This window comes from Watersipora subatra, chromosome 10, assembly GCF_963576615.1.
Source record: "Watersipora subatra chromosome 10, tzWatSuba1.1, whole genome shotgun sequence".
Lineage (NCBI taxonomy): Eukaryota > Metazoa > Bryozoa > Gymnolaemata > Cheilostomatida > Watersiporidae > Watersipora > Watersipora subatra.
In genome coordinates, this window is record NC_088717.1 from 53464877 (window position 1) to 53481151 (window position 16275).

General features: G+C 34.1%; 1 protein-coding gene across 1 annotated transcript; it reads right to left on the reverse strand.

Moving 5' to 3' along the window:
- Nucleotides 1–6398: 6398 nt before the first annotated feature.
- LOC137406465 (thrombospondin-1-like) lies at nt 6399–9931 on the reverse strand. The gene is made up of 7 exons (XM_068093047.1): nt 9880–9931; nt 9385–9429; nt 9067–9222; nt 8770–8886; nt 8368–8666; nt 7887–8057; nt 6399–6701 (listed from the first exon to the last, which is right to left on the reverse strand). The coding sequence occupies exons 1-7, from the start codon at nt 9908–9910 to the stop codon at nt 6543–6545; spliced, it is 978 nt and encodes a 325-aa protein (XP_067949148.1). The 5' UTR covers nt 9911–9931; the 3' UTR covers nt 6399–6542.
- Nucleotides 9932–16275: the final 6344 nt, after the last annotated feature.

Consider the following 16275-nt stretch of genomic DNA (forward strand, 5'->3'; position numbering starts at 1 on the left):
ATTTTACTGCATTTGGTTTTAATATTTCCTCTGCTCAAGTTGTAAAAACATCAAAAGAGAGATGGGAGAGTCAGCTAGACTCGTCCCATAGCCACCAAGCAGACTTGAATAGAACTGAAACTATAAACACTGTGAGGTAACACGATTAGGTGCTAGTAAGTAGTACAACATTATATTCTATAAGATGTGACAGCTGCTGAATCTATTCTTGCTGTCAAATGAGTGATTAGGAAGGAGAAGGGCTGTCATGAACCATTAAACTTACCTGTAGGAAGGAAAATTATTGGCTCTGTTTTATAGCCTGTACTGCTAGTTGGTCGCTACATGGGAGAACAAGTGTTTCACCTTACAGCTCTTTGGTTTATAAGGCAGTGTTCCAAGCAAAGAGCGACCATCTTTTCACCTGTTTCAGTCTTAAAGGCTGCAGTTCAGCAGCCAAAAAATCTAAAATAGAAATTATATACACGTATGTGTACAATAAAACAAACCAAGCATATCAATATATTTTTATTGTTTGTAACTTGACTAGACTAAAATCATTCAGAAAAGTTGAATAAAACTGAAGCAAAACATCGTTTGTTGTTTTTCTTAGTTTTTACCGAGGCTGGGCACTTTGAGGTTCAAGTGAAAAAGCTTTTTAAAATTTACATTATGCTAAGGTCAAGGGCATTCGAAATCATGTGCAAAAATAAAATAACGACAGAGAAGGTGCCAAAAAACAATGACCTTACACATTACTGAGACACGTGAGCATTACATTGTCACAAAAACTAGCAGCTTTGTTGACAGTGAAAACCTGATGAAATCTTGCTGGTATCAAAAGAACAGCCTAACACATATGCTTAGTTATTTTTTTTACTGCCCATTTACGTAATCAAAGAATTCCATATATGAAGTTTCAAAAACAAAGAGAGAAATGCTGGTTGTTTATAATTAAGTAAAATGATTGAACTAGGTTTATTATTGAAAAAGAATTAAACTAAAATGTTTGTGTGATTCTTTACTTTTCTTTATAATTCACATGAGCCAACATATGATATATGTTGGCCTCTAAAGTCAGGCTTTCTTCAGAAGCTAATTTTCTCCCTACAACCTACTATGTAGGTTTTTGGGCTATCTGGTATTCCGACTTTCAAGTAAATATCAATCTTCCTAACTAAAGGATGACATAGAGTTGTGTACAATGTAACACAAATATTGAGAAGGTTTTATTACAAAATAGAGTACGGTGCATCAGCCGACAAGGTTCTATGTCTATAGCAAAACAGCTTTATACTGTTTGACGATTGTTTAATATCGGCTAGTGCTGTAAGGCTGGGCTAGATATTAGCGCAATGATAAATCTGCTTGATCTCTGTTACATCCTGTGTTATACAAAAAGGGGTTTCTTTGTCTTTTGACTAAGGTGCATTACTTAGCGGGTTCCAAGAAAATAGGAGCACATGCAGCTTTTGCACATGTAAGCACTCGCAGGCTTCCCTTTAGTTTGGCATGAGATTCAGTTTTTTCGTAATACAATTCTTTAGAAGATGCCAACATTTTAGAAGATTAAAGCTACTGATGTGATAAGCTAGAATTAATAGCTTTCCTACAAAGCTCTCAGATGTGCGTGAGCTTCACTTCTTTATTGGCTTGACATTTTTTTCTAGTCACAAACAACTGTCTAAAGGTGTCAATCATGTTCCCCTAAACTTCATTGAAAACAACAGTAACAGAATTGACTTATAAAAAATAGTGTTTACTGATCATGAAAAAGTTGTCATAGACCTGGCATCTCTCAAACGGCTTGTGAAATTAATTGGTGCCAGAAATTCTCCAACACCATTGGGATGCGCTTTTATTGTCACACTATTTCCTCATATGACCATTCAACTAAAATCCCTTGGTGTTACAGAAAAGGAAAATTTGACACAGTTGATGCAATGGCAAAGATGTGCTCATAGGACATCGTCACGTAGCCACATTTTTTATTTGTGATTGTAGCAGGGTTCAAGTATTATGATTGATGCTGATGGATTAATTTTTTTTACCGGTTTATATGACTGTTTACAATTTTTGGCAGAGCTATTTTCAGCAGGGAAACATCTACATGTAGTTACATGTATGTATAGCCTTTGCAAATAGTTGCAACGTTGGTGTCTGCTTCTCTGATGTTTTCAACTGTTTTAGCAAATATTAACATTTCGTCTTATGCTTTAAGCTTTTTTATAACCAACAACACCCATTTTATTTTAAAAACTTAACGTAATTGTTGAACTAAATACAGCTGCTACGTTTTTTATTACTCTATGATAGCATATGAACTCTAAACAGCAAGCAATATGGCTTTGAGTCTATTTATTAAGATGGATTGTGGCAGTAGAAATGCACCAAACCTATTTTAACTCAGAGTAGGCTTTTCTCGAAGGTGATTTTAATTCTTAAAAATGAACTTGCATAAATTTTCAGTAGATTTTCTTAGAAATTATTTGTATTTTCTTCATCATTGGCAATAGTTTTCGATGTTTGAGTTGATCTGACTACTAAAATGCTTAAAGATTGAAAGTGACAAAGTTTTATCATAGTTAAAATGCTCGGAAGAAAACTATGTGCAAACGGACCTCACTAGTTGCTATTGCTGTTTAGTTGATATGAGCTATTACGTTAACTTTCCATCATAACGTGTCTTTTTTCTGCCGGTCTCTTCACAACTATAACTAATCTAGGCTGTAACTGTGATCAAGTTTTGTTGATTTAAACCTTAAAACATCTTAGCAGGCAGATCACCTCAAACATGAAAAATAATCACAATTGATTGAAAAATACTGATACTTTTTAATAAAATCCACTAAAATTTTGTGCAAGTTAAACTCTAATATGTTTGTATACAATAAGTAATGTAGTAAGAAGTCAATGTTATTTATTTATCTAACTTTATTTGCTTTCAGTTGTATCTATGATTTTTGCAGAGCCCTGTTTAAGATAACCTGATTTCATGAAAGAGTTTCTTACATCGAAACTATTTTAGATGCACAGAGTGGTACGAGTTCCCTACCAGCTGTTCAAGCCTGGTAAATTAATTAAGAATTTAAAAAAAATGGTTACGAAATACAGAATTGGCAGATTAAAACATAAAAAGCGCCGAAACTTAAACAAGCTTGTTTTATGCTGATGTAAATTAATAAACAGCCTGTATACTGTAGCTGGTGAGTTACACAAAATTCGAAACTACTAGAGACAGCAAAATAAATTAATTGGCTTTGAGCATTCTCAAGTATTGCTTGAAGCAGTACTTGGGAATTTTTAAGTCTAGATTTCTAAAATCTAGACTTAAGAACTGCTAAAACCTAATGCTAAAGTATTAGGTTTTAGCAGTTGTAAATGTGGCAACATGTGGTTTGATGCAAGCGCTGTATTCAACAGCTGATGATAAGGCCCAGTTACATGAAACAAATGAGACAGAGGTCATAGTGTTGAGGTTAAGCTAAAATCAGTTTTCAATAAGACAACCTAGACTACTTTAGCCTGAGGTAGGGCTAAAGCAGGTATGATTAACATTAGTCAGCTCAGACTGTTCGTGATAGTGAAGATTTGGTCACTACAATGGGGAGAGCATAATCTATAAATTAAAATGTTAACACAGTTTTAACTTTGTTAGACAGAATTTCAGTAATGTTATAGCAAGTAATGCTAAGATAAAAAACTCTCGCACACATAAAAAGATTAAAGTTTATTCTTTTTGCCAATGCTTTCAACATAATTTTATAGTTTTATTTGTATTTTATAACACATATTAAAAGACGTACACTGTAACTATGATTATAGTACTATTGAAAAATGCAAAGTATTACAAGTGCTATTGGTCAGCTGATCAAAATACATTTCACTTTATTTAGAAAAGGCTCCTTTCAAATGAATTTTTTTTTAATCAGAATCTTAGTAATACATGTACAATTGAACTATATGTAGGTGTACTTTACAATACTTGTCATAAGTTGACTCTGTTCCACTACAAAGAATACCCAGAATTGTGATTGTCATAATCTTTAATATGATAGCAGCCATGAGTATCCGTCTTCGCAGTTAGTTGTAAGAAATCAGATTGCATCACATGGGCATCGATCTGGTGTTTACTATAATTTTTATTACAAAAAGAACCAAGTTCATGAGCCATGCTAAGAGAGTTGAGAAAAAGATCACCTTGCGTGGGAATTGAACCTAAATGCTTAGCTTCACAAACACACACACAGGCACCCTGCCCCCTTCACCACTTGACTACTTTCTCCAATTTATGAATAATTCTGCAGATGGTTATTATGCATGACGATCTCTCACAGCACATTGGTCTGCCTGAGTACTATTAATCCTTAAAGGTTGACTTACAACAAAATTCACATTACAGTTATTTGGTATCAAAAGATTCACCATGTCTTACTCTGTTGTGTTGTAGGTGCAAAATATGTGGAAATGTGATTACAAGCTCTTAAAAGCTAAAAAACGAAAAGCCGCTGTAGATTGGAATCTATTTATTTCTCTGACGTAGTCATTAAACTTGATGATTGTCTTGTCACGTGATGTTCTCACGTGAATTGAAAGGCCAATAAAAAGCTCAATATAAAACTTATCATAGAACTAGTTTATGACAAAGACTTTGGGTTTTACCGAAGGCCCTGTATTAAATATATAGATGCTCCTTACGTTACAATATTGTTTCGGCTTGATCTAATCATCCAGTCGTAATCTGCTCATGTGACCCAATACTTCGCAAATAATTTCAGCAGCACTTTTCGATTATCACAGGTGGCCAACAGGCTCATCATGATTATCAGACAATGATATGTACTCCTTCAAGCTAAGGCTAAAAAAATTAAAAAAATTTTGCAGTAAGTTATAAGATATCAGTGCTAAATGTGACAGGATTACAATGATGATAAAATAGACGGGTAAGAACAATAGACATGATTTTATTGAATGCGTGAAGTATATTTGTGAAAATATTTTGATGAATGAGGTTGCATGAAAGTGTAAACAGAAACCATCTTGTAACAACTATGCCCCATTTGAGCCGTTTTGGAAAGAGAATCCAAACTACGGCGGTCTCGTGTGGCTGCAATTAACTGTTCGTTTTTAGCTTTTAAGAGCTTGTAATTGTATTCCCCCATATTTTGCACCTACAACACAACAGAGTATGACATGGTGAATCTTTTGATACCAAATAACTGCACTGTGAATTTTTTTGCAAGTCAACCTATAAAAGAGCAATATTTGTCTGCCCACCTGCTCGCAGCCACACTCAGATGATAGGTAAAAGCATGACATGGGTGTTGAACTCTAGTGTTTGACTTTGCAGCCAGGCATACTACCAACTGGGCCGTGTTGTGGAATGATTGGGAAGCTACTTGTTACGTAGGATGGTCTCTCACTCCGCACAAGGCTGCCAGCAAAGTCGTAAGATAAGAGTCATATCTATGTCTAAACCCACAATTGAAAGCTGAGAAAAAAGATTCAATGGCATGGGATTCACACTCACAAGCTCCGGCTTGGTAAATCAAGACAGTAACACCTGTACTGACAAATCACCTTCTGGTATTTTGTAATAGCTTTAGGTATAGTTATTACACCTGATAGTCTCTCACGGAACGCTAGACTGCCAGGGTGCAGGTGCTTATACAGTGAAAGCAGAACCCTCTAAAAGTGCTGCTAATATTAATGTTTCAAACTGCATTTTCCTACATGGAACAGTTGTGGAGATCAATAAGACTTGATCACAGATGAGTATGTTAGCCTTCGTCATATTACGGGTCTGTCTACTTATAGTGAAAAAGGTTATGTTTACGTTATTAAAAGTAAAGATACACCACAATCATGCATAAAATAATATAGCATATTCTAACATAACATGTTATATAGTAAAGTTTCATATATTATATTATATGGTTTCAAAACATAATGGAATTTAATATAAAATAATATAATTTGCATACTAATATGTATTGCCATGATATGCAATAAAATATTCTATAATCAATTATCGTATTTTGATTTTATAGTACGTTGGTTTTGTTTTTACAAACCTCAAAGATTTTTTGAGTGGTAGCTTTTATCATCTTGTGCTATCTTACACTTGGGTAGTTCTAGTGAATTTTCATAGTTATTGTGACATACCGCTAGCTTCCCTGTTGTTTAAATGGAAAGGTTAAGATGCACCACATTTTTATTCTTTTAAGCCATTGAAACAGTTTATATTTTGTAGAGATTAACAGTCCCACAATAACCATATGTGTATATTCTTCATGTCAACTTTATACAAGTTTTAATGTGGTTATATGCAAAACTGGGTTAGCTTCTTTGATTTTTTATATACATGTAACCAAAGCTAGCCGTTCATATTTTGAAGAATTCAGCGTGTTTTTCATGTTGTAAAATTTCAGCTTTATTTAAAATTATTGTTATCTAATCAGAAATTACAAGTTTAATAAATATATTTGACTCAGAATAATTACTGTTTAAATTATAAATGAGTTCCAGTTTTGCAGTCGAGTTGTTCGGAGTAGGCAGCGTAATTAGACCCTTGGGCATTGTGTTCTCACGCACTGCCTCCTCTGTCGCTTCACAAAGTTCTTGCACACTCCTTTCCTTGCTTGTTTTCTGCATTGTCTTCTGTCGGTGACAGGGGCTTGAGTGGTGCCAGGGGCTTGAGTGGTGACGACTGGGCACACACCCTGTTCATAAAATAACATAGTGTTTACCTATTAATATAATATTATATAATATAAACAGAAACTTCACTACTGGGGTAACTTTCAATGAGAAGCCATATTTAATATGTAAACCAATAATTTTATTCTAAAAAATACAATTTTTATACTATTCTTAGTCTTTTTATGTTTTAGTATCACAAGTTTATTGATTATTTATTTATTAGTTTAATTATAGATTATTATTATTATTTATTATTTGTTACAGTTATTATAGAGAGATGTGAGGGTGTAGATTACAATCTGTGAAGTTGGCATTCTAGCTATATTTCTAATGGTTTTCACTTTTCTTTTTTATAATCAAGAGCTTCTTTCAAACTGTACCATTTATATAATTATTTATTTTTAGATAGCTTTAAAAAGTATGTGCTTCTACAGTGGCTAAATATAAAATAATTTTTCAATTTTTTTTATAGTTTGAGAAGCACCAATTTTTATTGTCGTTACTATGAGAGGTTTTCATCACAACCTTGTAAGTTGTGAGTAAGCCTCCGGCCTATCTAAGGGCTAGAGAGCTGTCACTGTTTTTGTATTAGTATATTTACTTTATACTCATAATAATAAATAAATTCCGTTCCGCTAGCATTTTATGTCAAAAAGTAGAATCCAGTTGATTATGGTGCTTTCCGCTGACCATATGAAAAGATACATGGAGTTAGTAGATGCTTTTATATCGTTCCGGTATAAATTTATACTAAATTTCAATTTAAATTTTAGTCACAGTTTGACATCAGATATAAATTAACCCTTTACATTTGAAGTAGAGTTTTTATGATAACTATTTCATGTGATAGATATTTTATTATTATTATTATTAATACTACTACTGTTATTATTGTTACCATTATAATGATAAAATATTTTATTATTACACAAAGATAATAATATAACAGATACTATTGTTTTTATTATTAGTAGAACTATTGTTATTAGTTATATTATGAAAATTATTCTACTGACATTGCTTTATACTATCTACTCATGTAAGATATTTTATTTTCCCAAATACTAAAACAGTCTAATACAACCAACGATCTTTAACGTCTTCCAAAATTAAAACCTACACATTAACTAGCAGCTGACCTTACATATGGGTTTGTGAATTTTACTGTAAACTTTTGTATTGATACCAACGTATTTTGTACTTACCGCGAAGCAATGCTTGCTTTCTATGCTGCTGCCAACACAGTCATGTCCTCCAAAAGCTGGTGTAGGGTTGGTGCATGTTCTTGTTCGCTCTGTAACACCTAAGTTACATGTCACTGGGCAAGCACTCCATTCGGACCAATGGGTGTAGCCTCCATTTCGAGGACAGTTTACCTGCAACAAGAATATCAAAAAATTTAGGATACTCAAACCATTCTTTAATTAGCTTATAGGTTGTTTTTAAGCTTCTAAAAACTTCATTATGTAAAAATGGTTAGGTTTTTTTAGTAAATTTGTTCTTAGCTGCTGTTGGCAGCACTTGCATTTAACTATTACATATAAGCATTAAACGAAAAAATGTAATGTATTGCTTTATTAACCTGCTTAATAGTCAGTTTTTTGATAATTTGGAAGTTATTTTCGTAACTTACTCTTCAAAAAAGACAGAACTATATGTATTTGGCATATAAGGGTAGTAACATACGGGTACACCAGGGCAGAGTCCTGTTTCAGTTTGGGTTGGTGCAGGGTTGCAGTTTGCGGAGCAGGCGCCACGCGTTCTGGTTCTCATGGCATTAACACCGCAAGTAGCACTACATCCGCTCCAGTTGGACCATTCAGGACAGGAGCATGGTGGAACTGTTGTAACCGGACACACGGAAGCAGAAATTGTAATTCTAAAATCATTGCTACCACCTGCTGTACAGTGATTAACCCATGGTAAGCATACTGCCAGTTCACCATTCTGCGAGTATCCAGCCAACGTAATGCCTGTACCCATAGCTGTAAAAGATATCAATGTAGTCTTAGAGGAATAGCCTAAGTTCTATCTGCGTTGATAAATACAGGTGTGTCAGAGCACAGAGATAAAACCTATCATACTAACTGGGTGTAGTATCACCGGGATTCCTCATGCTCCTGATTCCAAAGGTATATGACGATCCTCCATTAATGTTTACGCAGATCTGATCTCCTTCTACTAACGTTGTTATGGAGGAAAAATCTGAAAATAGAAAAAAACATCTAAACTTTTCTTCAGCTTTGGGTATCTGTAATTTGGGTAGTCACGATTCCATCACCAACTAGCTGCACATTGTAACAATGATGGTTGTCAATAAGCAACAGCAGACCCCATAATTACGTAAAAGGCTAGAATGTAAAAGAGCAAAACATGCTGACTCACCATGCATGAGACACATGTTGAGTGTATCACCAGCCGCAAGAGCCGCGCAACCTGCACTAGTCTCCCAACTCATACAAACATGCCTTGTGCCATCGGTGCCACAAGTTGGGCTCTCATAGTATCTCACGCATTCCATGACTTGAGTGCAGCTTCGCACTAAAAATAATTATAATAAAATGTTTTATCTCTAGTTGTCCGCAATTATATGTTATTGAACATGTTGTTACCCAAATTTTTGATGCAGAAAGTATCTTTAAAATTATACTTCTCACCAGAATGTGTATACTTGTGCAAAGCTAAAGCTGTGTAACTACTTACAGTTGATTTGAGCAAAGCTCCCCTGCATGCTAGCCAGTGCCAATCCTAGAACAAACAAATGCTAGATAAAGTGGAGGAAAAAAAATGAATTCATGTTTGTCAGCAGTTCATACATAAGTAATTTAATAAAATATGAACAACAAAGAAATAAAGATTCTTTATAAATAATAATAATAATAAATAATAATAAATAAAGGAAATAAGAGATATCTTTATTGCTTCTACTGATGGTGATCACTGGACGAGTCTAGCAATCTTACTACATGCCAATTATGACTTCTTCCGAATAGCTCAGTAAAATGAGTATTTAAAATATACAAGAATTTCTTTATGTATATTTTACTCTTCAGGTGAGTGCTGCGCTCTTACTACATACCAACTAGAACATGCATGCACTCTCTGTCATTTTGAGAATTGTGACATAATCGTACAATTTTTATGGTAAAGTCTAAATCATAGTAAAAAGAAGCACTTTTGAAAATGCTTTCAACTTACCGAGGCTGATGAGAGTGGTGAACTTAGCCATGTTTGTAGTTGTGGTATGAGGTCCTGCTCGATACTGACAGTCAGAAGCCTCTCACCTCCTTTTATACCTTCTCGATCACGTCACGTCATAGAGCCTAGCAATACTCTCATGAACATTTAGCTGCCAACAATGAGATAAAAGCATTGCTTTATGATTAGTGTTCCTTTGGTGAGCCAGCGTACAATAGTTATTGCAGGCTGGTTTCATGGTACAGAGTATAACCACAATGTCAGACCAACAGCTGCTAATCTGTCAAAGGCTTATGCAGATGTAATTGATTTAATTTGCATGAGTGAGTGTGGTTTAATAAGATCTCATCACTATGTAGGACTGTTACAACGGCCTATGGTAAAGCCGAGACAAATAACGCAGTCATCATTGATCATCTCAAAGACCTAAACGCTATTAAAGCTAAGTTTCTCTCAATTGGAGATTGTCTAGAAATTTTTATGAAAAAAGCTAGTAAAATTCTGTAAACTTTTTAGGCAGTAGTGTCTTTGGGCTCGAGCTATTTGAGACCAAAGAGTCGTTTTGCGTAATTAATGATCGAATTTGGCACACTCATTTTAGAAAGACGATTTTGCTTGCTAACTGCTATGAAAAAAATGTGTTCATAACATTTTAAAGCTTTTGCAGATGGTAAGCAGTTTTTATAAAGATTAACTCTGAGAACAAACAAATCTCTACAACCATGCTTCTACTCTCTGTAACACCCAAACCACATGTCCCTGGGCATTGTCTTCATTTGGACCGCTGGTTGCAGCCTCCACTTTGAGGACAGTTTACCTGCAGCAAAGATAATACAAAATTATGTGGCCTTCATAATGGTATTAACAACAGATGATACAGATAAACCTCTACATACTTACCTACTATCACTCTGGAAAACAAACTTATTAGATTAGGTTAGATTAAGTTATTAGGTGTTTAGGAGAAGTCTCTCAAAGGCAATAGTGAATCAAACTGATTTGCTAGGTCAGGTCTTTAAGTAAAGATATGTAATTTGCTAGAAGTTTTTGAATTGTATTGATTTTGTTGTTTGAACACAGTGATGTTAATGTGCAGTTCATTTTGTGCTCCATCAAAACATATACCTGTCTTGAATGTGGAAAAAAATCACATTTTGTTTTTTAATAAAGGATTTGGTGAAAACACATAGAAAACTAGTAGGGTTCAAGGTTCAAAATTTAGAACCATTGCTTTAAACATCTGCGTTGTCAAACTGAAATTTTAATTGATGTCTGAGATAAAGCAACAATAAGAAAATGTTTTACCAATTGTTATTTTATTAATTTAGCTTTTACTTGAAGCTTTTTACATAGTTTTATAAACTGATTTTTCGTAATATTTTTAAGTGTTTATTTGAAGAGGTTTTATAGGTCTAGGGCTTGTGAAATGAATCAAATGAATTGTAGTTTTTTCATAGAAATTCTTACTTCGACATAAAATGGTTTTAACATGTGAAACAGACCTTAGAAAAAACTAACTTCAAACGCAGGGCTAAAATTTGTATCTGGTTTCAAACAGTGAACAAAATTCAAATTTAATACATATTTATGCTGAAGCGGTATAAAAGCATTTACCGGCTCCAGGAATCTATCTATATGGCCAGCAGAAAACCATAATTAGCTGCTCTCCGCTTGTTAACACGAAATGCTAGCCGAACCGGATCCTTCACACACCTGCTTATCCTGGCATCTAACAAGGTCACCACAAGGTTACTAGCTCTAAAGTTACTAAAAAGCAAAATTGTTTGAATTTTTACATTACTGAGTTTCTTAATTAAATAGAGATGAAAGTTTACCTTACTAGCAGAGAATGATGAGTTTTAAACAAAGAAATCACACTCAATAGTTATTGAATGAATCAATAAATGAATGAATAAGAGCAACATGTAGCTATGGCTTCCTGTGGTCTTTCCCAATAAAACTGGACCAAATATTCTGGGTCCTAACTCTGCTCAGAGAATCTCACAAGCAACAGAAGAATATAGAAGCTGATAGGAGAGATTCTGCCTCTGAATGTCAGGAGGAGATTAAATTGGGAAGCCAAAGTTCCAACTTTGGTTACTTTAACTGTATAAAGATTGATCAATTGTCTAAACTCCAGAAAAGATGCAGCTGTTATCCCTGTTATCTGCAAAAAGGATGCATCAGCCATTGTCATGTTAATAAACACTTAAAGGCTAAAGTTACTAACCTCTCGTTTCATTGTTATGCACCCTAGCGGAATGAATTGTGTGATAGCATCAACTGCATGGCTTGAGCGGGTTTCAAGAGTTGATCAATTGGACTCTAAAATTGTAATAAGTAAAAACTAGAAAACAATTTTGCTCCAAATTTACTTATAATATTTATTCTTTGCGTATGTGAGCACCCCCTAAATGATGCAGCACGAAGCCTGTTGGGTTATCCACGGCAGAAGCTGTGTGTGTTTTAGGAGCAAGTTCACACAAACAATGCCTCTATGGGTTGGGCTAGACATGTCTGAGCCTTAAGGCAAAAAGAATTCAAGGACTGAAGACATGCCCAGTTGCCGAGAGCAGTGTAAGGTTTGGTATCATACCTGTTACCACTTGCCGCCACCTGTAGCCTTTTTTGGAAGCACAACCATAGCCAGTTCGCGGGTCGAGTGTTCTAGACCGCAAGGGCACAGCAGCTCTCTTTTTATTTTTTATTTGGAGAGCTTGATTAAGAGTTACTTGCTGGCCTTTAACTGGCTGTTCAGAAGAGTCTGCTTGCTATGAGCTAGTAAAAGAGAGGTATGTTTTATACTACCCCTTAAACAAACCACAAATGCAGTTGTTTCCTAGCACTAAAGGAGGAACCGTAATGAAGCTTATAACCATAACACACTTGATTAAATGACCCTGGTATTTTATACTTTATACTTTTCATTTATTTATTACATGAAATTGTTTAGTTCGCTTACTGCTGTCAAAAAATGTTTGATCACTAACTATTGCTAATTACTCTTCGAGAAATATTTACTCACTGTTATTAGCGTGGCGTAAGTTTGAGTGATAAATTGATGCCAAGTTTACAGTCAGCTTTCAATAAGAAACAACGGAAGTGTCGTCCGCTTGATTTTTCTTTTTATGTAATTTGTAGTGTAATTGTGATTTAATTTTTTATAGCCATGCTAAATTTTTAAAGCTTGAACTATATTCATTGTATAAATGAAACTACAAAGTTTAAAAAGGTTAGCATGTATTTTAATAGTTACTTTACTGTTAACTTATTTTAAACGGTTTGTAGGTTCTAGTTTTTCTATACATTCGCTGTCAAAATATTTTTTTTGCATTTTGGTTTTTTTAATTTTCTTCATAATCAGCACAGCAACCCACTAAAAAATAAAGCAAATTCAAAATACCTATATAAATATAATATCTATATATAAGGATTCAATCATATCACAGGATATGCGCAGAGTTGTTCACTTTTGCAAGCATGAATGCATCGATGTATAAATTAAGGCTCTATTTCAGACAAAAATATTGTTATATGAAAGCTTATAAAAAAATTTTTTAGTGTTTGAGTAGCATTGAAGCTCATTTCAAAGTACCCTTTTGCGTGTGTATAACTAAATATACTAGTGAATAAAGGATGAAAGGCTGCTGACCAGTTGCCCAATGTAATTCATCAAAACCTTTGCTGAGCTTGTGAATCCAAAACCAGATTATCTGCATGCATAATCTAAGATGCTATTCTCTTTTGAAAAAGACATTAATGCTGATCTATGCTTTACATATCAAAGACTTGATCCAAATGCTTGGATTTAAACAGTTAATAGGCTTATGTAGTTGCGTGAACGTTTTTTTTTGGCAGTTTCTTTAAATTGATATCCCTCTAGATCGTGCTAGGTGACGATGGCAATTGAAGACAGGAGAGAAAGCACTTGAAAGTTCTTGCCTAGCAAAATGATATCATGCCGAATTGTTGTATTATGCCTGCGTACATAACAGAAGTAATTTATTAACATTAATTTCATGAATAGTTCTTACCCAATGAAGTACATTTTTAGCAAAAGTTCTTTTGTTTTCCATTGATGTAGTTATGTTTAATATAAAATTCATTAAATTAAAGCATTTAAATAGAAATGAGTAGTGTTTCAAATGTAATTAGTATTTTGTTCCAAGATTTTTAGTTTTAATCTTGAAACACCCCGGTAGTCAGATCAAATAAACATAAAAAACAATCATAAATCATAGAAAAGCACCTTTTAAGATACCTTTTAATAGAATCTACTAAAATTCTGTGTTAGCTTATCGTTAAAGGAAATCTGATGCCAGGTGTGAGCTGGAGGCTAAAAGAAAGGCAATACAAAAGACTATTTAGTTTCTGCTGAGAGAAAACTACTAACAATGAAAGTGCAAGCGAAATACCTTTTCTTTTGAACTTATGTGTAGCGAATTCTACTATAAAGCTTTTGAAATAACAGCAATATTTCAATAAGTTTTTCAACTTGTTTAAGGCTTCACGATGAGCTATATTATGTTATTACTTTATTAGAGTCACTCAGCTTTTGTTGTATATTATTTTACTTTCATTTGATGGCTTTTGAGATTATTTGTAAACACCTTTGTTAACAGGCAGTGAGCTAATAATGGAAAAGCAGAGAGCATAAAAATTTAGCACTGTTATATTTTTATAAATTTTTGTAATTTTTCTTAGTGTCTGCAGCGGTAGGATGAAACTCTTTCACTTCATAATAGTTATGGCATCTGGTCGTCATGTTCAAAGTTATAGACTTTTGATATTAAATAGTATTTTTTATGAAAATAAATGCTACATAATAATCCATTACTTCAGAGTCTTGAATAAGTGAGTAGCTATAAGATATGGAATGCTGCTCTCATACACATCGCACAAAGTAAAATGCTAAACTTTCATCTGTGTATTCCTTCAAATGTAAAAATTAAAAAATATCCGCACAAGCAGGTTTTATTCTACTGTTTCGTTTTGACATTATTATACTAAAATTAATATAGTAAAATGCAGTTGATTTGCATTTGATTAAAGCATGTTTTCTTTTCGTTACATGCTGTGAAAGAAATTTTAGCATGTCCTTTTTGGTGATATGATTGCATCTCCTCCCCTCTTCCCTCTCGCATTTATGTATAATCATAAAAATGGCAAGTTCATGATTTATAAATTTGGTTCACACTTTGAGAACTGGCTTTCACTAATAATTAGTTAAACGTGGGTGCCTGTACAGACAAGGCTATTGAATGTAACTGGTTAAACGTGGGTGCCTGTACAGACAACAAGACTATTGAATGTAACTGGTTAAACGTGGGTGCCTGTACAGACAACAAAACTATTGAATGTAACTGGTTAAACGTGGGTGCCTGTACAGACAAGACTATTGAATGTAACTGGTTAAACGTGGGTGCCTGTACAGACAACAAGACTATTGAATGTAACTGGTTAAATGTGGGTGCCTGTACAGACAACAAGACTAGTGAATTCATCTCAAAGCTAATGTTTGCTGTAATAACAGCCATGTCTGTCTGTCTGTCTGAAGACACAGCTGCAGGTTGGTAAAAAAAGTGTAGCCATACAGGATTTGAACTTTCAACAATCAGCTTGGCAGCTGCCAACTACCACATGTGCTAATTTTCTATTTCCAGAATTTTAGAATAGTTGCGCACCTACTTATTCTCTTCGCTTTATTGGCACACATGACAATCTCTCACACAACACTGGACTGGCAAGGTACTAGTATATACTATAGTAAGAGCTGTTTATGTCTGCCTGCTTGTCTGTTCATATGTTTGTATGTTTGTCTGTTTTTATGTTCATCTGTACATCTGTCCATCTGGAGCTGCTCTTAAAGCGTAAAAAAATAGTACACTGCATAGGATTCAAATTTGGATACTCAGTTTGATGAACCGATGCGCAAACCATTGTGCTATGCCTTGAAACTTTTTGGAAATGATTGTACGCATACTTATTACAGATGATGAGCTTTTATTGCGCACAGGACTGTCAGGGTACTGGTGTTTATAAAAGGCATCCATACATGTACGTTACCACATTGTATTTCAAGAACTAATCTGACTCAGATCCATTTCATTGGTCAATCTTAAGCAATCTTAGGTAACTTTTATTAATTGCATTTTTATATAGAAAATATAAAACATCTAATAAATTTGTTTTTAACAGAATGAACCTTGATCAGGTTAGACTTTCAGCTATTTCAGCAAATTTTTGTTGCATAATAGTATTGGATAATTTTTATATGTTCTGCATTTGAAAATGCAGAATAAGATAAGCTACTCTCATAATCAAGATAAATATACTGTACATGTACATGCCTACCTTTATTTGGTAGTCTATGGGACTATCTTAGCTCTATGTCAA

Coding starts and splice junctions, on each gene's coding strand:
- LOC137406465 (XM_068093047.1), bottom strand. CDS start 9,910: ATGGCTAAGTTCACCACTCTCATCAGCCTCG. Junction 8,887..9,066: donor CAACATGTGTCTCATGCATG/GTGAGTCAGCAT, acceptor TTCTATTTTCAG/ATTTTTCCTCCATAACAACG. Junction 8,667..8,769: donor TCCCGGTGATACTACACCCA/GTTAGTATGATA, acceptor TATCTTTTACAG/CTATGGGTACAGGCATTACG.